Source organism: Camelus bactrianus, chromosome 1 (assembly GCF_048773025.1).
Source record: "Camelus bactrianus isolate YW-2024 breed Bactrian camel chromosome 1, ASM4877302v1, whole genome shotgun sequence".
NCBI classification, from domain to species: domain Eukaryota; kingdom Metazoa; phylum Chordata; class Mammalia; order Artiodactyla; family Camelidae; genus Camelus; species Camelus bactrianus.
Window position 1 is genome coordinate 47,734,925 of NC_133539.1, and position 25,585 is coordinate 47,760,509.

The following is a 25,585-nucleotide window of genomic DNA, read 5'->3' on the forward strand; positions in this document are numbered from 1 at the left end:
CACTTTAAGCATATTTTTTGTCATAATCTTTTCAGTGGAAATGAAATACAGATGGTCAAAATTATGTCAGTATATTTAAAGAATCAAGGACTTAAGAAATTATAAATGTAAGAAGATTTTTTTGCATTTCAGGCTTTTAAGGTCCATCAGTTTTCTGTCAACATGGCAAATTTATCTTGCCTGTCGTCACAAGTGGCAGAATTTTGATGTGTAAGAGACAGAATTAATACAGCTTTGAAACTAATTTTACACTGTTCTGTGATGACATCATTTTTCAAGGAAAACAGGGCGAAAGTCTGCCTATTCAAGGACATTGGTGAGCTGAAGACAAGGGAGGCGATAGAGGACAGAATCCCAGTTCTGTGGGTTTGACAGTACCTAACACTGGTCTAAGAAGTCACAGATACACGGTTAGAACTGTGGGAAGAACCTAAATTCTCATGGCTTATGAGGGGACCCTCAGAGACCAGGGACTTAAATAGTCCCTACAAGGGGCTATGCTAGGCCTAGAAAAGACGCAAAAGGTACCATTACTACCCTCCATTCTATGTGATGGTAAAGATGAGTTAAAGAGAGGTAATATCTTTTGTTCAAGGCTTCACAGCTAATGGAGCCAGGAGTCAAACCCTGGCAGGTGGCCCCAGAGTCTGAACTCTAAACGCTGTCCTACACTGTATCAAAGTTCCTAGCTCACGGTAAGTGATCATTATTATTAATTCCCCAGCCCACTTTTTTTTTTAACAGCTGGGGGTTTGAACAAATTTTATTTACATTTCCAAGCACAGCTCATTCCACACAGAAATTTTAAAAACAAAACCAAAACAACAAAACTTCTTTTAAAGAATACTTAGGTAAAAATAATAACAATAAAAATACTACATATCACACTATCCTTTTCTTAAAAGATTGTCATATATATATGCATACATATATATATTCAATTTATTTATTTTAATGGAGGTACAGGGGACGGAAACCAGGACCTCGTGCGTGCTAGGCACACACTCTACCACAGAGCTACACCCTCCTCCCACATCAGACTATTCCTAATATTGGAACTGAGCTTTAACTTTGTTCCAAGTTAGGGCTGGAATCAGGTTAGGAGTCAGAAACCCGGGCCAGTGGCTTCATGAACAGGTTTCTCATGCCCCGACTTGGGCTTCAATTTCCACTTCTCTAAAATGAAGAAGTGAGACTAGATCAGTGTTTTAGAATCATGCTCCCTGGAGCTTTATACTCTAGCAGAAAGTAGGGAACAGAAGTGAGAAGTGGATACCTTTGGCCCCCAGATTTTCAGTCTCTAATGCAATCAGGACAGTTCTGTTTTTATCTGTTTCATATAGTTGGAGTCAGAGACATTTTATTTTGGGGGGGAAAAACAGGTTCTGAAAGCGAGAAAGGAAGATTGAAAAAAACCCCTGGGCCATGTAAAATCTAAGAGCCCCTGTCACCTCTGACAGTTTTCATTACTCTCTAAATATTATTAACCTGGGGACTCCAGGTGGAAGGGGTTTTAGTAGCAGTTTCTAAATATTTTCTTCTTTTTAATTTTTTTCAATTACTTTTCTTTTCAGGGCTGGATAAAAATAATCAAACAGGAGTTACTACCCTAATGTCTGTATTAGTAATATTGATCCACTTATCCAGGCCAAAGGACTTAGTACTCCATGGAAATGCAATGCTTGACTTAGGGGTGCCTTTGTTAAAGAGGAGTATTAACTCTCCCCTCTGCCAAGGAAAAGAATATAAGTCAAAAAGGGCTTGTAATAACATTGTCATTCATCAATATTTAATCAGTCTTTTTCCTGTTTTAGTTTGAACTTCTTCCTCCAAGAGCACAAAGCAATGAAATCAATATATGTCTTAAACAGAAAAAGCACATGATCTAACAGTTTAGTGCCTCTGGAGACACCCTCTAGGTAAAACTCCTGCACGATAAGATTGTATGTTGTGTGAAAACAAACTGGAAGGCAGAACTTTTAAACACCAGGTCGAGTTCTCCCAACAGTGGAAGCACAGAGCCGCACAGCCATTGTTTATAAAAAGTTACACCCAGGTCTCTTTCAACTTGATGGAAAAGAGCACTAACGAAATGCCCTTCCAGAGATGACAGCTACTATTGCTAAAATGTATCTATAGCTGACATTTTCCAGTTTCACACATGCATATTTTAGGAATTAGAAATGGATAAAGAATTTTAGAAAACTATCAAAAATTACCTGTTTTCCTGGAGATTAGGGTTATTAGCACAAATCCAGATGTCAAAAGATTCTTTCTCCTGGTAATGAGTAGAGGAAGGCAAGACTCTCCATTTAAGGCAAAGATCTAAAATCATCAAAGCAAAATCACACACAAGAAAGATCACAATCAGAAGTGAACCTATCAGAGTAGGATGTCAGACTGCATATACCAGAAGTATGAGATATCTTTCAATCCAATGACAAGTGAATCCTTGACACTATACCACTATATTTGGTGGCACAAACAGTTTAGGATTCTATGAGCTACCCAAGGACACCATCAATAAATTGTTGTTGCTGTTGCTGTTGTCACTATTATTGCTTAAGTTCTTTCCAGTTGGTTTCTGCTAGTTTCAGCCAAAAGAATCTTAAGTAATCCATCCCTTTTTATTTTTTCTTAAACTACATGAGACTTCCAGTGACTTGACTCCCGCATTTTTTCTGACCTGTTATCTAACTGCTGGCAACACCACTTTCCATCTCCAACCACACAACCACCATAACTAGGAAATCAAGCTCTCTCTACCATTTATACACTTCCTTGTTCTGTACTTTCAAAAGCTGCTCTTATCCTACTCTCCAGTCTCTATTTACTGACTACTTCGTCCATTTCTCCCTTTCAGTCCCTCTTTGCTTTTGCACCCTACCCTTTGCAGCCTATGCTTCACTTTACTCCTGAATTCCCTTCGGACACAGTGCTAATGGCTGTTAAGTAAATACTTCTCTCTGTTCATCTAAGATGGAGGCAGGGTGCACAGTAGTTAAGAATCTGAATAGCTCCATAATTACCACCTCAATGACCTAGGAAAAATTACTTCTCTCTGTTTCAGTATCATCACCTGTAAAAAGAGATTAATTTTAGTACTTACCTAAAAGGGTTACTAAGAATTAAATGAAATAATACTAATGATAAAAACCAACATTGCTCAATATTATTGGTAATAGTTAATTTTATGTGTCAATTTGACTGGACTATGGAGTGCCTGGATATTTGGTCAAACATTATTCTGAGTATATATGTAAGGGTCTTTTGGATGAGGTTAACATTTGAGTTGGTAGAATGAGTAAAGCAGATTGTTCTTCCTAATGTGGGTGAGCCTCAACAAATCAGTTGAAGGCATGAATAGAGCAAAAAAAGGCTGACTCTCTTAAGAGTAAGAGGGGCTTCTTTCTGACTGTCTTGAACTGGGACATTAGCTTTTCCCCACATTCCAAAGAACTAAAACATCAACTCTTCCTAGGTATCAAGCTTGTCAACATTTAGATTGAAAAGACATCATTGGCTCTTCTGGTTTTTAGGCCTTCAGATTGAAACTGAAATTAAACCATGGCTCTTCTGGGTCCCCAGCTTGCTGACAACAGATCTTGGGACTTGTAGCCTCCATAATTATGTGCACCAATTCTCTATAATTAATACCTATCTGTCTATCTACCTTTCCATCCATCCATTCATCCACCCATATGTTCATCTATTCTGCTGGTTCTGTTTCTCTGGAGAACTCTAGTATACTATCTTAAGCACTTAGTAAACTTTTACATGTGTTAATTAATTATATTTTCACTAAACTGTATAATGTAGCTACAAATACTAACCTCATTTTATAAATAAGAAAACTGAGGCTTAGAGAAGTTAAGGAATTGGCCCAATTTCATACAGCTCTCAGGTACTGGAGAATGGATTCTGGCAGTACCTTGCACATATCAAAAACACAGAGTGATTTTTAGCCATTCTTACTATCATTCAGGAGGTTGTTGCATATAGTCATCAATTTCCTCAATTATACCTTCTAAGTATCTGTCATGGGTGTTCCTCTTAAATCTCACTGCCATGCCTTTTCTCAGACATTTACAATTTCTCACCTGGATCCTGGATTATGCCTGTAGTATCATCAGAGGTCTGACCCTAATCTTTGCTCTAGCCCTCCCTCCAAATCATTCTGCCCTGAGCTGCCAGAGCAAGCTTACTGCAAGTGACATCTAACCAGTCAGGTCCTATTTAGACCACTCCAGGCTAAAGATTGGGGTATTCCTTCAGCCATGTGTAAATAATTACACTATTTTGCACACTACAGTGTGCTTTTTTTTGTTTGTTTGCTTGACTGTCCTCCCCACTGGATGGCAGATTCCTTGCAGACAATAGGGACTGTCTTTAATTCTCTAACCCATGGTATAGTGGCTAGAAGACATATCCAAGGCAACAATAAGTGTTCAATGCTCCAATGATATCACTCTCTTTTTGAAAAGCTTCCAATGCCTCTCCATTGCTTATTAAAGTAAAAACTCCTTATCCTGGCATTCAAGGCCATTTAACATGTTTACTCAGCCTAATAGTTTTGTCTCATTATTTATTCATCATTCATTCATTCAGTAGTCAATTACTAAGTACCTACTATATATGTTAACACAGTGTTGAGTATTAAAAACAGGAAAATGACTGTTTCTATTATTCCATCACAAAAATATTAGCTGAAGGATACACCTGATACTAACACACACTTCCAGCTACAGCTCTGCCTTTCAAAAGTCCACCTCTGCCAGAAGCCTTGCTTCAACTTCCTCTTCCCCCTACTCTTTGAACCCCCAAAGAACTTTATGTCTCTTTCCCATCATTTACACTATTTTCACCTCTATTATAATTATTTGCATGCTCATCTTAACCTTTCTTCTAGACCTAAGTCTCCTTGAAAGCAAGAACCTTGTCTTACCCACCTTTGTCTTCTTCACACCCCATTTTTGACCCAATGATTTGTATATTAGGAACTCACTAAATGTTTGCTAACTGGAGTGGAATTCAACACTCACCACACTGAATGATGAATGGGATGGCCATGGCTTGTCTTCTGTGATACCGAACAGAATCTAAAGATCTCTCCACATCATTATTCGCATATCCAAATTCATTCCAAAACAATGTCAGATTTCTATTACCTGAAAAAAAAGGAAGAAAAAAGAAAGCAGGCAGAGAATAATGAAAGAATATAAAATCAATAAGATCAAGATGATAAGCAAAGAGAAGTTTGGATATAAACATATGTATATACAATATGATCTCAACTATGTAAAACTTAGTATATATATACAGAAATAAGAAATTAAAATATTAACATTGGTTTTCTCTGAGTACAGGTGAAATTTGTTTTCTGCTTTATACTCTCTTGCATTGTCCAAATTATATGTAATAAATATGCAATACCTTTATAATAAAACTAAACACAATTTCAGTTATAAAATAAATACCTACTTTTATTGTTGCAGTAAAATACATTGACATTTCAAATTTTTTTCTTAAATATTCCCAGGAGAGACTGTACTGATTAAACTTAACAGCCACCCTTAAGACTACTGATACAAATATTTATCATCTTGTCTCACATCCAGAGTTTCTATTTTCTCTCTTTCCCCCTTTCCTTCCAGTCTCTGTTGTTTATGTCCTACCCTCGCCCCAGACTCTAAACATCATCCTTGCTTAGAAACAGCACTTGTTGTGGAGGAATATGCAGGAGTCCTCCTTGAGAGGCAGTGTTTTTATTCTTTGATCCAGCAATTGCACCGCTAGGAATCTTTCCTACAAACACACAAAACAATGGCCATATATATTATAGCACTTTTTAAATAGCAAACAAACAAAACAAAAACAGAAACAAAACATCTGGAAGCAATGTAAAAGCCTAGAACAGGGAACTGATAAATCCCATTTCCAAACAAGGGAACACTAGGTAACCTTTAAAACACGGAGTTAGAGCCAAATTATTGTATTAAGATCTCCAAGAGAGAATTTTAATAGTAATTTTTTAAAGACATAAAACAGCATACCTAGCATAGTCAATTTTTGCAATGCAAAAAAGCATATACATATAAAATTTTGACAGACATACTTTTCTTTTCCTAAAAGGATACAAAAGAAAGTTTTAATAGCGGCTATCACTGGAGAAAGGGACAGTTTGAGAAGAGGTCAGGGGAAGGTACTTTCACTTTTTATTTTTTACTTTCTGAACATTTTGAATGTTTTTACACGTGCATGTATCACTTAAAAAATTTTTTTTGAAAAAAGAATCCACGTTTACCATTCTGTCCAATATGATAACCAACTGGCCACATGTGGCTACTGACCACTTGAAATGTGGCAGACATACATTTCATCAACGTACAAAGTTCAAAAAGTAAGGTTCTAAAATATATATCTTGGAAATAACATACATGAAATAGGGCCAGGCTTACATCAACCTTAACATATCACTGTGTAATCCAAGCAAAACACAAATAAACATCCTTACACCTAACTATTCCTGTTAAAATTTAGGTTCAGAATGCTACGTGCCTTTAAGACTAACAGGGAAGGGACTCAGTCTTCCAAAGGGGCTTTACAACTGGGCTGGGCTGACAGCCCACAAATTCTCAGGTCTCCTGCCTTGTTTTTTCACAAAATCCCTACCAGCTCGTACCTCAAATTTCACTTTGCATTCTGCTCCTTGGGCTTTTCTCAACTCAGACCCTACTTTTTCACTGCACACCAGATCCTGAAATACTCTTTGGGACAGGGCTCATGAGGTCCTGTCCTCTGAATTTCACATGAACTACTCAGCTCTTACTATGTTGAGGCATGAAGTGGTGTAGATTAAAGTCAGGTGACTTTGACCACTGTGTCTGCCACAAATTCACTGTGTAACTGTGGGAAGCCAGTAAATTTTCTTAACCATAAAGTAAATGTTTACAATAACTTGCCTTACATTGTTATCACTAAGAATAAATATGAAGGTGTATTAAAAACTATAGGGCCCTGAAGAAATTTAAGTTGCTGCTAATCTGTATTTGTTCTCTTTCTCATTGTTACTTCCCCAAGAAGACCTCACCTTTTCAAAGGAGGAACTGTGCTTTATCACTTTGCATGCCCTCAACTCAGAGATCAGCATCCTGCACCTAACAAGCCCTCAAAAAATGTTGCTGCACTCTTGACAAAACAGCTCATTGATGTGTTGTTCAGGATAAAATAAAATTTAAATAATATCTCTCCCTGAAAACATTAACTAAACACAATTAACACAACCCAGCAAACTTATAAAATGAGTATCAACTGTGAACCCCACCACGAGGATTTTAACAGAGGTAAAACTACTAGAATGTTAGAAATATAGACACACACCTCTTGAGTGTGGGTTGTTACGTGCTCTGTGATCACACCACTCTTACAACATTACACATTACATTTCAGTTCACTTTGATGCCTGTTTTTCCCTTTAGAGAGTGAAATCCTTGAAGACAATAGCTATGTTTAGGATTCTGTTTTCAGCAGCTGACACTCAGAGCTTAATGTTTACTTATAAGACTAAATAATACTAAAGGATTACTGGTTATCAAAGGCAGAAATGAGAACATTCAGTAGCCCAACATCTAATGATAGCTGACTGATAGAAGATATACTATTCAAAGTAGATATCAGGACAAAGAAAACAACCAGAGTTACTCAATCTGGGGATCAGAAATGGCTTTTCCTAACTGCCATGGGAACTTTGACTTTTTTCCTTCAGACAGAAGTTACTCCAATATGAACAATTTATAATATGTTATTAAAACAAATTTCCATGTAGTGGCCCCTAAAGACTAGGTAGATGCTTCAGCAAGTAGATAAGTACATTGGTCAGTGAAATGGCAGTGGGAAAAAACATATCACACCAGTTCCTGTTTTGTTCCATGTGTTACTCAGTTTGTAGATATTTATACAATTATCCTGAGAAAATAATTCCTCCCATTCAAAGGAACTCCCAAAAGGCTATTAGTGGATTTTTCAGCCAAAACACTGAGAGAATGGGATAATATAATCAAAGTGCTGGGAGGAAAAAAAACCCCTGCTAATCAAGAACATGTTATCCAGCAAATATGTCCTTTAGAAATGAGGGAAAGATAAAAAAAAAAAAATCAACAAACAAAACAAAAGCTGAGGGAGTTAATTACCAGTAGTCCTGCCTTACAAGAAATATTAAAGGATGTTCTCCAAGCTGAAATGAAAAGAAACTAACTAGTAACTTGAAAACATAAAACTCACTGGTAAGGGTAAATACATAGTCAAAATCAGGATACTTTAATTTTGTAATGGTGGTATATAAATCACTTAAATCTAGTATAAAGTTTAAAAGACAAAAGTATTAAAAAAAAACCATAGCTACAATAATTTCTTAATGGATATACAATAGTAAAACATGTAAGCTATGAAATAAAAAACAAAATGTTTGTGGGGGGAGGGAATATAAAGGTCAAGTTTTTACATGCAAGTGAAGTTGTTATACTTAGAATAAACTATTATAAGTATAACGTATTTTATGTAAATCTCATAACCACAAAGCAAAAACGCGTAGCAGATGCACAGAAGATAAAAAGAAAGGATTCAAAATATAACACTACAGAAAATCATTGTAACACAAAGGATGAGACCAAGAGAGGAAGAAAGAAACAAAGGAACTAAAAAGCAGCCAGAAAACAATCAATAAGATAGTAGCAGTAAGTCCTTATCTATCCATAATTATTTTAAATGTAAGTGGATTAAATTCTCCCATCAGAAATTGTATAGTGGCTGAATAGGTAAGATCCAACTATATGCTGCCTATAAGAGATTCACTTTAGTTTTAAGGACACACAATAGCTCAAACTGAAGAGATGGAAAAAAATATACAATGCAAATGGAAACCAAAAATGAGCATGGGTTAACTATACTCATATCAGAACAAATAAACTTTAAGTCAAAAATGATAAGAAGAGGGAAAAAAAAGTTATTACCCAGTGATAGAGAAGTTGAATCATCAAGAGGCTATAACAATTGTAAATACACATACATCCAACATCAGAGCACCTAAATATATTAAGCAAATAGTAACAAATTTAAAGGAAGAAATAGACAGCAACGCAATGATAGTAGGGAATCAAAAAAAAAAAAAAAAAGAAAGGAAAAAAATCATGATCATCTCAATAAACACTGAAAAAGCATTTGATAAAATTCAACACCCATTCATGATAAAAAAAAAAAAACTCTTACCAAAGTTGGTATAGAGGAAACATATCTCAACATAACAAAAGCTATTTATATTTAATGTGATCACTATCAAATTACCCAGAAAATTTTTCACAGAAATAGAACAAATAATCCTAAAATTTATACAGAATCACAAAAGACCCAGAATTGCCAAAGCAATACTGAAGAAAAAGAATGAAGCTGGAAGAACAACCCTCTCAGACTTCAGATACTACTACAGAGCTATGTAATCAAAACAGCATGGTTTTGATACAAAAACAGACATATGGATCAATGGAACAGAATAGAGAGCCCAGAAATAAAACCCAGAAACTTTTGGTCAATCTTTGACAAAGGAGGCAAGAACATACAACGGAGTAAAGACAATCTCTTCAGCAAATGGTGCTGGGATAACTGGAGAGCCATATGTAAATCAGTGAAGTTAGAATGCTCCCTCACACCATACACAAAATAAACTCAAAATGGCTTAAAGACTTCAACATAAGACAAGACACTATAAACCTCTTAGAAGAAAACACAGGCAAAGCATTATCTGACACAAATCTCAGCAATGTTCTCCTAGGGCATTCTACTCAGGCAATAGAAATAAAAGCAAAAATTAACAAATGGGACTTAATTAAACTTATGAGCTTTTCACAGCAAAGGAAACCATAAGCAAAACAAAAAGACAACCTACGGAATGGAAGAAAATATATGCAAAAGATGAAACTGACAAGGGCTTAATTTCCAGAATATATAAACAGCTCGTACAACTTAATAACAAAATAAAACAACCCACCCAATCCAAAAATGGACAGAAGACCTAAACAAGCAATTCTCCAATGAAGACATGCAAATGCATTGAAAAAAAAATGCTCAATATCATTAATCAGAGAAATGAAAATCAAAACTACAATGAGGTTTCACCTCACCCCAGTTAGAATGGCCATTATTCAAAAGTCCACAAATGATAAATGCTGGAGAGGGTGTGGAGAAAAGGGAACCCTCCTACAGTGTTGCTGGGAATGTAGTTTGGTGCACCCATTATGGAAAACAGCATAGAGATTCCTCAAATGACTAAAAACAGACTTACCATATGATCCAGCAATCCAACTCCTGGGCATATATCAAGAGGAAACTCTTAATTTGAAAAGATACATGCACCCCAATGATCATAGCAGCACTATTTACAATAGCCAAGACATGGAAACAACCTAAATGTCCATCAACAGATGACTGGATAAAGGAGCTGTGGTATACTTATACAATGGAATAGTACTTGGCCATAAAAAAATAATAAAATAATGCCATTTGCAGCAACATGGATGGACCTAGAGATCATCATTCTAAACGAAGCCAGAAAGAGAAAGAAAATACCATACGATACCACTTGTATGTGGAATCTAAAAATAAAGAAAAAAAGAGGACACTAATGAACTCATCTACAAAACAGAAACAGACTCACATAGTAAACAATCTTATGGTTACCAGGGGAGGAGGGTGGGAAGGGATAAATTTGGGAGTTAAAGATTTGCAAATGTTAGCCACCATATATAAAAATAGATTAAAAAACAAATTTTTCTGTATAGCACAGGGAACTGTGTTCAATATCCTGTAATAACCTTTAATGAAAAAGAATGTGAAAACAAATATATGTATGTATAACTAAAACATTATGGTGCACACCAGAAATTGACACAACATTGTAAGCTGACTATACTTCAATTAAAAAAAAATTGAGATAAATGAAAACAGAAACACAACATACCAAAACATCAGATGCAACAAAAGCAGTTCTAAGAAAGACATCCATAGTGATAAGCACCTACATTAAGAACCAAGAAAGATCTCAATCTAATTTTACACATCAAGGAACTAGAAAAAGAACTAAGACCAAAGTTAACAGAAGAAAGTAAATATCAGAACAGAATAAATGGAATAGAGAATTTAAAAATAGAAAAGATCACTAAAACTAACAGCTGCTTTTTGAAAAGATAAATATAACTGACAAACCCTTAATCAGACTAGGTAAGAAAAAGAGTGAAGACTCAAATAAAATCAGAAATGAAAGAGGAGACATTACAACTGATAATACAGAAATACAAAGGACATTAAGAAACTATGAACAACTACTTGCCAACAAATTATATAACGTAGAAGAAATAGGTAAATTCCTAGAAACATATAACCTACTAAGACTGAATCATAAAGAAATAGAAAATCTGAACAACCCAAGAATGAATAGAGAGATTGAATCAATAATCAAAAAATCTCTCAACAAAGAAAAGCCAAGTACCAGATAGCTTTACTGGTGAATTTTATCAAACATTTTTAAAAAATGAATTCCTGTCCTTCTCCATCTTTTCCAAAATTGAAGAGGAAGACACACCTCCAAACTCATTTTCATAAGGCCCACATTACCCTGATTCCAAAACCAGGTACGGACACTACAAGAAAAGTACAGGCTAATGCCAGTGGTGAACATGGATACAAAAATTGTCAACAAAATAAAGCACACCAAATTCAGCAGAGAGATAGGAGGATTGTGTGGTATTCATCTCTGGATGCAAGAACGGTTCAACATACACAAATCAATAAACACCATACATCACATTAATGGAATGAAGAATAAAAATCATTTGATAATCTCAATAGATGTAGAAATAGCATTTGACAAAATTCAACATCCTTTTATGATAAAACCTCTCAATGCATTAGGTACAGAAGCAATATACCAGAATAGACAAAGCCATCTTGAGAAAGAAGAACAAAACTAGAGGCATCACAATTCCTAATTACAAATTATATTACAAAGCTATAGCAATCAAAACAGTATGGCATTGGCAGAAAAACAGAAATACTGACCAATGGAACAGAATAGGAAGCCTAGAGGTAAACTCACACATATACAGTAAACTAACCTTTGACAAAAGTGCCAGGAATACACAATGGGGAAAGAATAGTCTTTTCAATAAATGGTGGGAAAAACAGGTTAAAGACTTAAATGTAAGACCCGAAACCATAGAGTTCCTGGAAGAAAATAAAACAAAAAGCTCCTTGATGTTGGTGTGGGCATTTATTTTTTTGGATATGACACCAAAAGCACAAGTAACAAAAGGAAAAAAAACCCAAGTGGGACTACATCAAAGTGAAAAGCTTTTGTACAGCAAAGGAAACAATCAAAAAATGAAAAGGCAACACACAGAAGGGGAGAAAATATCTGTGGATCATTTGTACGATAAGGGGTTAATATCTAAACTACACAAAGAACTCACACAATTGAATAGCACAAACAAAAACATAAAAACCAAATACTTATTTAAAAATGGGCAAAAAATCTATTGAACAGTTTTCCAAAAAAAGACATACAAATAGCTAACAGGTTCATGAAAAAGGTGTTCAACATCACTAACAATCAGGGAAATGGAAAACAAAACCAAATAAGCTATCACCTCACACCTGTTAGGATGGCTATTATCAAAATGAGAAGAGATAAACAAGTGTTGTCAAGGATGTGGAGTAAAAAGGATCCCTTGTACATTGTTGGTGGGAATGTAAATTGGGACAACCATTATGGAAAACTGTATGTGGTTTCCTCAAAAAATTAAAAGTATAACTACTATATGATCCAGAAATCCACTTCTGGGTGTGTATCTGAAAGATATGAAATCAGTGTCTTGAAGAGATACCTGCACTCCCATGTTCACTGCAGCATTAGTTACTACAAGCAAGATATGGAAATACTAAAGTCACCTTAATATTCACTGATGGATGGGATGTTGAAGAAAATGTGTGTGTATGTGTATGTGTGTGTGTGTGTGTGTGTGAGAGAGAGAGAGAGATTAAGAGGGAGAATAGACTATTATCCATAAACAATTTGGAAATCCTTCCACTTGCAACAAGAATGAACTTGGAGAGCATTCTGCTAAATGAAATAAGCCAGACAAAGAAAGATAAATATTGTGTGCCATGACTTATATGTGGAATCTAAAAATTACAGTAATAATATAGTTGAACTCATAAAAACTGAGAGTAGAGTAAAACCAGCAACTGTGGGCCAGAGGAAACAGGGAGGTGTTGGTTGAAGGGTACAAACTTTCAGTTATAAGATGAGTAAGTTCTGAGGATCTAATGTACAGCATGGTGACTACAGTCAATAATATTGTACTGTATAATTGAAATTTGCTGAGAGAGTAGATCTTAAGCATTCTCACCTCTTACACATGTAAAACAGTAACTATGTGAGGTGGCAGAAATATTAATTAACTTAATTGTGGTAAATATTTCACAATGTATATGTATAGCAAATCATCATGTTGTTCACTTAAAGCATACACTAGCTTTTGTAAATTATATCCCAATAAAAATGGGAAAAAAGTCACTGTCTATCCTAGTCTGGCAAAATACAGTAAAATTAATAAAAATTCATTATATTACATTGGCCTTAACTAATGGAATGGTATACAATTATGGATTTTTTAATATATGGTTTTTATAAAACATCTTTTGTTAATACGTCTTAATGAAGGTTTTAAAATTGCTGTTTCATCCAGAAGTCAATTAAGAGCAAAAAAATGAAATTTCAAAACATGCAAAAGTACTTGATTTTTAAAAACACATCTTAAATATTTCCACCCACCTACAGAGTGCTATGTAGATAACCCCAAATTTATTAATTTCAAAATTATATTATTTTAACAACTGCAGGGTATTCTAATCTGAAAATTCAGTTTACTTTTGAAAACAGGAAATGGCTATAACCAAACAGGTAGTATTCAAAATTACGAAAGAATGCATATCTTGAGACTTTTGTTTGAGTAATCAATGAGCATGATCAAGGGTTAATGCACAGAGAATTAAAGTCATAATTTCTAGACTAAGTATCTGAGAAAAACTGCGAAAATTTAATTTATTACTCGCTCTGTTTAGAGTACTTTATTCAGAAGATTCCTAACGCTTAAATTAGTCTGATTAATTTTTCAGGTCTCTTAAAACTAGGAAAAAATAATGGGAACTACTACAATAACTTACGAAAAATTTGCCACAAACCAGTAACTAAAAGATCAGTTCAAATAGATTTTGCCTCTTAAAAAGAGGAGAAGCACAACACCCTCCTAGATGTCAGTTTCATGTCTATTCACAGAATGTACAATGACATCCAGGGAATCAATTAGCCAAGGGGAAAAATAATAAAATTCAGTAATAAACTACCAAAGCCAAGCTTTGATTGTTTCCATCAAAACAAGGAAGGCTACACAGTTTATGAAATCAAAGCACCAGGAAAATCGTAAGATGGAGAAGGTATTTAAATCAGGTCCCTGTCTTCAGGTTGTTCTGCATCTTAAACAGATGATTATATTCTATTTCTAAAGATCTCCTCCGACAGAAGTTACACACCCATTCTCAGGAGACTATAAATCATGCCGCCTCCTCTGCGGAAGACTGTCCTGTTTGTCATTCGAAGCTAAGCCAGACATCAGACCCCTCCTAAGCTGATCCACGGTGTGGTCATTTATCTTGTATAGTCTTGATGGCATCTCTGGGTTAGGGATGGCAAACTGGTTTCAACTGATATGTCAGTTCCAACCTGTTGGTAGTGATGCCTGTACCCTCTCTAAGCCAATCGCCCCTTAAGAGGAAGAAGTGGCACAACAGCTTAGAGAGTGTGTGGTGCACGTGGGATGCGGGAAGGCCTACATAACCGCTTCCCAAAGGGCTCTGTTTGATTGGAGGAAAACAAGGCAAGAGATGTCTTCAGCAGTGGTGAAGAGGCCTTCAACGCCATCCCTTCTCTTGGCTCCTGGGTGTGCTGGAGTGGGGCTGGGCCTGTCTCGGGGTAGTGTACAGTCAGTGGCAGCTGCAGCCAGAATGTCTTCACTTCTTCACCCTACAGTGAGCACAGCAGGCTCCAGGCAAAATTCCAGAAATCTGCGGCGCTGGCCCAACCTGCACTGAGTGTCAGCTTCATGACTTCATCTGATGACGCAGCACTGCTGTCTCTCACTTCCTATCAGCTGCTTCCTGTAAGGAGCTCCTTAAGCTGCAAAATGATTTCAAAACCACCACCCCCAACTTGAGAAAATACATGATGACAAAAAATAAGTTAAAAATTTAATAACACGTGTGATTAAGATGTGATTTTCCATCTTACTACCCACAACTACATCTATACATACTTGAAAAGCTGCAGCACATATATGCACAAGGCATGACACTACTTTAGACAGTCATTGGTAGGCAGGGATCTAAGGACTCCGAGTCATACTCAAAGGCCCCCTAGGGCCTCCTGCCTCCCAGTTCAGAACCACATTGTTCTGTGAGCTGAACACTAGGTAAGAAGACTGCTGTGAGCCTCGTGATGACAAACCTTCAAAAACAAATCTGAGGAAAGTTAGATTTCCATGGCATCTTTTCTTTTAAAGAAGCAATTTTACTTTCCCTTTTAAGGTTATATTTTCATTTAGTCATTTTCATAGCTTTTCTTTAGATATATTCATTTTTTTCTATTCTTTCTAAAATGTGGAAGTCAAAATTAGACATAATAATATGATCTACTGCACACTCATAAAAAGTTCTGTGTTATCACGGGCAAAAGCCTAGTCATCTAGTCTCCCCTCAATGCCTGGGTTAGCATAATTTATCCTTCTACCAGGATTCTCTTTACCTCACTCAGACATACACAAAATCTCTAACTGACTTAATGTTCTCAAAAGTCTAAACATTCTTCTGTTGTTAATACAACTTATGTGTAATTCTGATTGCATTGTCTTACTTTCATAGTCATTAGCTACAATTGACTCTCTTTTACCAAGGTACACATATGCAGACTAATGAAGAAAGTTTTGAGATCTTGCTTCTGATATGGCAGGGTAAAAATCAAACTGTAAGAATCAAAGTGTATATAATTCCAGACAAAAGAAAAATGGTTGGCTTTTTCATATTTTATCTGCAATACAGGTGAGATCCTCTGAGATATTTTAGCAAGAAACTTCATTATAGATGTAAAAAATGTCATTATCATGATAATAAGTGCAGTCAGAAAGAAAAGGAAGCCTAAGTGCTGTCAATGGTGATAATTTCAATTGCCAGGTGAAAGCAATGTAAATGAATAAAATCTAAGAATGTGATTTAAACAAAAAAAAAGGAAGTCAATCCACTGAACTCCTGAACCATCCCGCTATTTGCTGGGAACTGGCACAAAGTAACAATTTTAAACAGAGTATATATTGATGCCATATAAATCAGTCAGGCACAATGTCTGTACTGTTTTTTAATATTTTAATTTTATCTCTAATTCCTCTCACATCAAGCTCTTCCTCCAATGCAATTTGCTCAGTGGTACAGAGCTCTACTGCTGCTGCTGTCAAATAGTAAATCACCAGCTAACATGGTAACCAAACAGTAGGTAAGGGACGTTCTTCCTTATAGAAGTGTTAGAGGTAATAAGTGATGAAAATACAATGGAATTAAAATACAAGATTTTGGAGCTCCTAAGGGACCTGACCTTTGATCATTAACTGTTCATATCACTAAAAGAGAAACAACTGAACAATATATGGCTCCTGATAGAACACACTACTACCTATGAAGTATCTTGACAAGAAAAAAAAAAAAAAACACACACACATGCACATTTGAATTTGATCAAGCTGCTAGATTCTACCAATTTACAAAGAAATAAACCGACTGAAAGAATGCAGTAATGCAGTAAGCAAAATTTAAACTATGAAAACTGTAAGACAACCAACCCAGTTTTTCCTATGAATAAACTGCAAAAAAAAAAAAAAGAAAGAAAGAAAAGAAAAAGAAAGAGAAAGAGTGAGCGATAAAGAGAAATGTAAGGATAGAGTAGAGGGACTATGAATTATATTATCACAGGAAATAAATAGAAATGAAAACAATAGATTGGATATTTTATGATATTAAGAAAGCACTGATAATTTTTAGGTGTAATATATATAATGTGGTTATGTTCTTACACAGGGTTCTTTAACAATACATGCTAAAATATATACAGATATAACTGTATAGTGTCTGGAATTTCCTTCATAATTCAGTTTGGGGGCAGTAGGTAAAAGTACAGATAAAACAGTTTGCCCAGGAGTTGATAATTGTTGAGGTTCGATGATGAGTTTCTGATTTCATAATATTCTCTTTAAATCTGTCTAGTTTTGCAATTTCCCACATATATTAGTTTACTAGAGCTGCCATAACAAAACACTGCTGACTAGGTGGCTTAAAACACAGAAATGTTTATCTTCACAGCTCTGGAGGCTGGAAGTCCAAGATCAAGGTGTTGGCAGGTTTGGTTTCTTGAGAGACCTCTTTCCTTGGCTTACATATGGCAACCTTCTCACTGTGTCCTCACATATTCTCCTCTCTGTGCACACCCATCTCTGGTGTCTCCTTGTGTGTCCACACTTCCTCTTCTTATAAGGACATCAGTCACATTAGATTAGGGCCCACCCTAATGTCTCATTTAAACTTAATCGCCTCTTTAAAGGTCCTCTCTCCAGACACAATCACATTCTCGGGGTTGCTGGGGGTTAGGACTAAAACATATGAATTCAAGGGAGACACAATTCAGCCCATAACACCATAATAAAATGTTTTAAAATAAAAGATAAAATATAACATTGAAAATACAAAATTCTAAAAATACACTAGAATAAGTACATAAAATCTGTAACTTCAAAAACTGAATTTTTAAAAAGTATGACTTCTAAAAAGTATGACACCTTTTAATATATACATAGGCCTCCTTAGTCAATGCATATCCCTAGCTGAATGTGATGTTTCAATTTTCCTGAAGTGCCTTTCTGAGATCTCAGAGACTTAACATACATCATAAGAGAAAGAAAATTCTGTTGTGAGCAGCTAGCTGTATCTTGCTACCAGACTGTTAGGAGCTGAATGTTTGAGTCCTTCCTAACTTCACATGTTGAAACCTAATTCCCACTGTGATGGTGCGTGGAGGTAGGGCCTTTGGGAAGTCATTAGGTCATGAAGGGGAGCCATCATGAATGGGATCAGTGCCCTTATAAAGGGAGGCCAGAGAGATAGCTCACTCTCTTTCCACCATGGAGGACACAACAGTATGTCGGCAGTCTGCAAACCAGAAGAGGGTCCTCACCAGAACCCAACTGTGCTGGCATCCTGATCTTGGACTTCCAGCCTCCACAACTTTGAGAAATGAATTTATGTTGTTCATAAACCAGCCAGCTTATGGTATCTTGCTATAGCAGCCCAAGCTAAGACATAGAGAACTGTCTACTTATAAAAGAATTATTCATCTAACAAATATTAGCCCTTACTTTCAAAATTACAAAAATTGAGAAACTGACATGAGTTAGGTGACAGCTTAATAGGAAGATCTGTAGCTGGCTAACTGCCCTCACCCAGTGTCCCATTTCTAACTCACTGGAGGTCACCAGTGGAGGGCCAGGTGCTTGATTTCCCTGTCCTGCGCAATAGGATTTAAATAAAATCATGGAGAAAATACTGGCCAAACCTAACATACCAGGAAAAATAGCACATTAGTTAAAAGTCAACATTAAATTCCAAAACAGGTCCTGACAATATTAAAAAATGGGCCTCATAAAGTGATAAAACTTAATAGGAACAAATGTATGATTCTACACTAGGGTCCAAAAATACTTACTGGAAAAATATAAGGGAGGTATGGTTTAAGAAGAATACACATTAAACATTTTATTAAGAATTTTAATTGGTAATAAAGACACTGAGGGTCAATAATGTGCTTACCGAGAATTAATATATTAGGCTACAGCAACAGAATTACAACAACTTAAAGACAGGATGATCCCATTTTATTCAAGGTTGCTAGAGTTTCATCTGACATTTTTTTCTAGGTGATACACTTTATAAAGAAGAGTATTAAAATGGTGAATATATTTAATGTCATGTCAAATAAAAAATAGCAACAGAACTTGGAAATGTGAGGATAAAATAAGACTGAAGAGAGACAGAAAACTTCAAATATCTGGAGGGCTGCCATCTGAAAAGGCTTTAGGCCTATCCTTCATGGCCCCAAGAGGGAAGAATGAAGTTAGCCTTGCTAACTCCTCTTCATCCTTCAGTAAGTATCTCTTCCTCAGAGAGGTCTTCTCTGGCCTCTGAACTTTGAGCTCCTGATCACTGGCTTCCTTCCACACACACATTCTTCTCTGCTGGGCACCAATCCTACTTTCATTTGTCAAATTGTGTTAGTCCCACTCAATGGTAAATTCCCAGAGAGTGGGGGGACCATGTCTGATTTGTTGGTCCTATGACACTCAGTGCCTAGCGTAGATAAATGAATGAAGGAATGCATGAGAAATAGATTTGACATTAATATGGAAATGTATTTTTCCAACACAGCTGCACAAAGATTCATGGGATGCCTCAAGAAGTAGCAGTTTTTCTTTTGTGGGAAACCCTTGCTCATGCTTAAAATGCCATCCACTTGCCTGGGGCAGGGGTGGGTGAGGTAGAGGGGATTAAAGCATGGGGGACTGGATTAAATGGTTTTTAACCTTCTTGCCAACCTGATGCTCTGTGATCTGAGCTCCACTGGGAAAGGTTGTGCTCATTACATCATAGATTTCATTTTAGCACATCGGCTATTTCTGATCCATTTTGGAAAACTTTAGTAATACGTTTCTATGTAACTGCTCCTGTTCAAACTCAAATTTCATTTTATATTTATATCTTTTCCTCTTCCTTCTCTTCTTACTCCAAAAAAGCTGATGATAAGTATTTCCATTTTATTGTAAGGATGAACAAAGCTTCAGAAAACATAATTGCAGATACTGAAGTAAGGACAGACTCAGAGATGAGAAAAATACTTCTGAGATTCTCAGCATCAATTGTGTTGAAAGTGAATGCAGATTTGACAAATGAAACAAAGTCATTACCTCTCCATTTCCCTTTCTGCTGATTTGATTTTTACAGCAGCCCAATTTTCCATAGAAACAGATCAGATTTACAGCAAATACAAAGATTGCATCTTTTATTTATAAGGCCAAAAAAATCCACCTAAATAATTTTCATTAAAATTGTGTCCTGTAATACTGGCTTTCAGAGTATGAGTCAAGCATTACACAACTTTGCTTATTCCTGTGGGAATTAATTAAGCAAAGACCTTGAAGGTTAATCTCCTCAGCACAGCTCCCAAGACTACCAATTCTGACCTTGATTACTTGATTCGGTTTGATAATGAAGTTTGGGGATGAAGCTGTGAGGTGTGTGAGCAAATACACATGCTCACTATCCTTTCTCCAGCCTCTGCTTTTCTTCTAGGGGAACAGCTTTGTGAGAGCATCTTCTAGCCTAAATTAGGCAATTACGGAATGAGGAAATCAACATGTTATTGATCATTAATACTTAAAATACAAATACAATTTACTTATTTTGAATCTTATTACATCCATGGAGAAGGTTTTGAAAAATTAGGTAGAAAGATAGGGAGAGGAAGTTACATGTGAGGGGAGGCTGGCAGGTGACATCCTGGAGCTGAGAGTAGTGTTGGGAGAACACCCACGCACCAGGCAAAGGCACTTCCAGAGAGCTCCCACACAATCAGGACTGACTAAGACTGTCCTGAGTAAACTGGGGCTGGATCGAGATCATTCCTATCACCTTTAAACTTAATGCCTAACTTTTTCTGAGGATATAATCCCTTATTCTAAGGATAAGCAAGACAAGGAAGGGATTACAGAGAAAATAGGAGGACAGGGAAGTTACAGTTTTCAAATGCTCAATGTTTTCCTCTTGTACCGGGTCATGCTAGCATTTAAAGACCAGTGAGTAGATCCTTGATTTATATCACCTCACTCTGTATATTTCTATGTCTTCTACAGCTTTAAGCACACCTTCCAAATAATGCAGTCATTCCTACATTTAGAATAACTTCGAACATGTCTCTGAGACAAAAAAAAGTACATGTGAAAAAAGCATGCCTATGCTAAGCAAAAGTTACATGGATGTATCATTCAGAGAAGAGCTTATTAAACTTTAATGTGCATACACATCACCTGGACATCTTGCTAACAGGCAGATTTTAATCCAGTAGGTCATGGTTGGGGCCTGAGATTCTGCATTTATAACAAGCTCTCAGGTGATGCTGTGGCTGCTGGTCCACAGATCACATCTGAGGAGGATTTAGACCATGATGTGAAAATCTGGCTTCGGCAGGAAATCTGTGCCCCCAACTTCATTTCCACCTTTATATTTTGCCCCCTACGTTCCTGAGCTCTTTCCTGTTTCACTGGTATCAGAAAATTTCAGGACCAAGAAGAGTGGGTACAAAAGGAAAGAAAATATTCTGAAATTACAACTTCAAGTGGAGCAATAAGAAGATTTTAAGTTGTCTCAAGGGTAGACATACTTTTTGATATGCATGAATTATACATACTTCATGCAAATCACTGAACGAATACATGGTAGCCTGTCTATTTCTTTCCATAAATGAAGCCCTATGTCTGCATAACTTAACGGAAGTTCATTAAATTAATGCACAGCACACCATCATTGTTCAGGTATCTCTGGAGAGTGAGGCGATCTGAGTAAGTCAAATTTTCCGGATGACTGGAGTTTATCTTTTTACGTTTCCAAACAAATTTATTTTATTGATTTTTAATCTAAATCTTTCAGAATTATATATTCAATACCTGTTAGATATACAAAACAAGCTTTAATATATCTACAGTTATCCAGGGTCAGTGATGATTATTCTATGGCATGATGTAAGTACCATGCTACAGAAGGTATTGGGTGCATGTGGGGCTCTGCACTCCCACACACACAGTGTCCCTCTGGGGGCGTCTCAGGTTATTTCCAGCAAACTTTTGCCTGTTCCTATGCAATCAGCTGCCACTTCATATGCTCTGTGATTGTCCTCCTCTTACAATTTTTTAATCTGCAGCTTTATTTTTCCCATAATATTCTGGGGAAGCTTTTCAGACTGACTTTCTTCCCATTTCCCTCATGCTTGTTTTTTTAATGCAGGTGCTCTCTTCCAGGGTTTTGAGTTACTGGTTCCCTGAATCAGTGCAATCATTCCGGCTTAAAGAAATCACCAAAGTCAATTCTCCCTTAAGTATCTCTTACTATGACTACTTAATACTCACTGATCCCGGTGTCCTTACAGTACTGGACCAAGTACTGTCCCATGACTTTTAGAAGATGATTATACTCTTGGACATTGAGAAATTCCTGTTTATTATGGGATGGTTCCATGATCTCCAGGGGTATATTAACAATGCCAACCACACCTGCACCAAGTCTGGAAGAACGCATACATATATAAATTATATGAAATTTAGCTGAGGAAAAAGAAAAAGCAACTATACCCTGGTCTTTTGAAATCACTTTTCAAAACATAACTTCAGTTATTTGGTCTGGACCATGTCAGAGTTTAACAAATTGTAATTATTTTGTTAAATAAATCTATAGTAATCCCAGGTATCTTTGGTTCCATAATACAAAAATCTCTTAATACATCATTACTGAATTAATATGACACCTTTTCCAAATGTATAACCTTATATGGGGAGTCAGGGTGGGTGGGAAGCAGCAATCTTTTAGCATTAAACACCCCTAACAATGCCTTGCAGTGATACACTGACACGGTCCTTTTAATGACACTGGCCAGAGAGTTACTTTCTTCATCCTCATCGCCTCTGTCAGGCTGGATTTCTCCTCATTGCAGAGTTCCACGGGTGCTCAGAGAATTCTACTAAGGGAATATGCAGGTTAGATTATTCCATAAGGTAACAACTAGATGGATAAACTAGATTTTTTTTTTTAACATTTTTAGCGGCTCATGGTATATGCAGCTGGGATATTCTCCTCAGTGACATGAGCTGTTTAGGGAAAGGACACCCAGGAGTCTAGCTCCTTAGGGACTCCCATCGCCCATGGCCCAGTACACAAGTCATGCCTTCCCAATTTGGGGCCCCTGCTTATCATGTTTTTCACCACTTCCCCCTTCCACCCTGCCCTCCCTTCACTATTCATTCTGTAAGTCTAAATCTGGGCATCATTTATTTCAGGAAAGCAGGCTTAACTTCCCCCAGTTTGGTTTACCACCCCTCCTAAAAGACTCTTTTTGCACCTGATACTTGCCTCTAACATATATTTGTTTGTTCATTCATTTGGTGACTCATTCATGCTCAGTACCTAGCCCCAATCCAGGAACTAGCAATATATTATGAGTAAGAAAGAGAAGGTCCCTATTTATGAAGTTTCTCCTCTACTGAAGGGTGACAGGCATTAAGGGTGACAAGATCATTTCAGATGGTAGTGAGTGGGAAACACAGCAGGTCCTGTAGTACGTGAAGAGAGAGACAGGTGGAGAGGGTGAGGTCAAGGGCTAATTTTACTTAGACAGTCCAGCAAGACCTTCCTGTGGAGGGGACTTCAGAGCTGGTGCCTGGGTGACATGCTAGGACCAGCAGTGAGATCTGAGGACAGAAGGTTCAACGCAGGGGGAACAGCAAATGTCAAGGCTTCCTAAGCAGGAAGGAGCTTAGGACGGGTGAGGAACAGGAAGCCTGCTGGTGTGAGGGGAATGCACTGAGGGTAGGTGTGGGCAGGGGTGCCCCAGAGCCAGGCAGAAGCCAGATTACCGGAAGACTATGTTCTATTCCACATGCACTGGGATTTTAAGCAGGAGAGTAAACTAATTTATGTTTTAAAAGATCATTCTTGCTGTTCCCACACAATATAAAAGATATGTATGCATACACTTGTCCATCTCACTGGACTACAAGTTCCTTAGCAAAAAGTAGTAGGTCTTCACCATTTTGTCTGCAGAGCTTGGTAAGCACCTGGCTTGCATGTGTATGCACAGGACATTGCAATACAAGAACTTGCTGAATGAACAAAGAAGTGAACCACCAATTCCCCGAAGCGAGGAAGCAAGATGAAACGGATGTTGCCCTGAGCCATTCTTCTGGTCACGGTTATCCTGTCTGCCTCTGCACTTTTCTATGGTCTCTCTTCAGGACTCCATAATTCATGAGAGAAGCTGGTGGAGTTTCAGACCACTGGGAAAGTACTCTGGAATCCAAACAGGCTGGAGAGTGTTACTAACATAGGCTCATGCAGGTAACTGGCAGGAACTCATACACACAAGGGCTGCACAAAATGTTAACAGGGCTGCGTTATAAGGCTACAGATTTTTCTCTTCTAATATTTCTTCACTCTGCTTAGATTATTTATAAATTGGTGAAATATTAAAATGTAACCAAAGTAGATAGGACAAGAAATGGTAAAGTTTCCAAAAGCATGCTTTTTCTGTACAGCAGGCATGCAGCTCCACCAATATTATGAATTAGGCAGAATATTGCTTGTGCACTGATGGGAAGGGTGGACAGAGGATAGGACACCTGCTCCCATTATGATTAATCACTTATCTAACTCCACAGACAGAATCTTACTGCAACCTCTCTCATCCTGCCTGTGCCTCTGAAAACAAAAACATACTTACAAGGACTTCAGTTTTAGTTGTGGGCCCACTTTCTCATGCATTTTGATCAAGCGGTTATTACTGTAAATGAACATCCCAGCTTGGCTTTGGTTTTCTATGTTCACTCCAAAGAACAGGGAGAGTGTCCTTGCTTTTTTTAATTCTCTAGCATTACATTTAGAAAGTTAAAAAAAAGTTTTATTTAATAAAAATATACAATTTACAGACTGTTAATAATTAAACTCAGAAGGTAAACATTAAAGGAACTGTAAATAAAACATCCAGGTATTTTGCAAAACCTCGTGGGCAACTCAGTACCTCTGTATAGCCAAGTATTTTGCATAAACATGATAGCCAATAATTAAACCAGTCAAACACAAGCATTCTTTGACTCAAAAATGAGTTTACCAATTTAAATTTATAAGAACTAGAAAGTGCAAAGGAGCTGTGAAATGTTAACTGGTCTAATAAGTACACTGCAGCATTTTTGAAAAATGATTTTGACTATTTTAAAATTTAGGTGTTTCTAAACACTGGATGCGATTTCTAATTTTCAGCATGTTCTCACACCTCCAAATATCCTACATAGATTGGAATGTGACAAAAGATATTCTTTAGTTTTCTTTTTCCAAAATTAAAGATAAGTCAAAGTTAATACAGCAAGTTTACAAGGGTAACAGATATTAGTTCCTGTTTTTCTTACTCTGTCTGCTATGCTATGTTTTATGTGACTTTTGCATTAAAAGTGTAAAGACAGAAATTGATACATAGCAGGAAATGATAGAAACAACCACAGTAACAGGATGCTGCTTGGAGCATGAAAAGCACCTGGATGTAAGAACCAGAAAGATGGAGCTGGCTTCAGATGCAAGT

At 36.7% G+C, this 25,585-nt stretch overlaps 1 protein-coding gene across 1 annotated transcript in view; it reads right to left on the reverse strand.

The window, feature by feature from the left end:
* Positions 1 to 25,585, reverse strand: part of MORC1 (MORC family CW-type zinc finger 1) — a 144,006-nt gene that overhangs the window by 63,396 nt on the left and 55,025 nt on the right. The window contains 4 exon segments of the mRNA XM_074363136.1: positions 2,220 to 2,325; positions 5,043 to 5,168; positions 22,371 to 22,525; positions 24,734 to 24,877. Coding sequence (XP_074219237.1) covers positions 2,220 to 2,325; positions 5,043 to 5,168; positions 22,371 to 22,525; positions 24,734 to 24,877 — 531 coding nt within the window.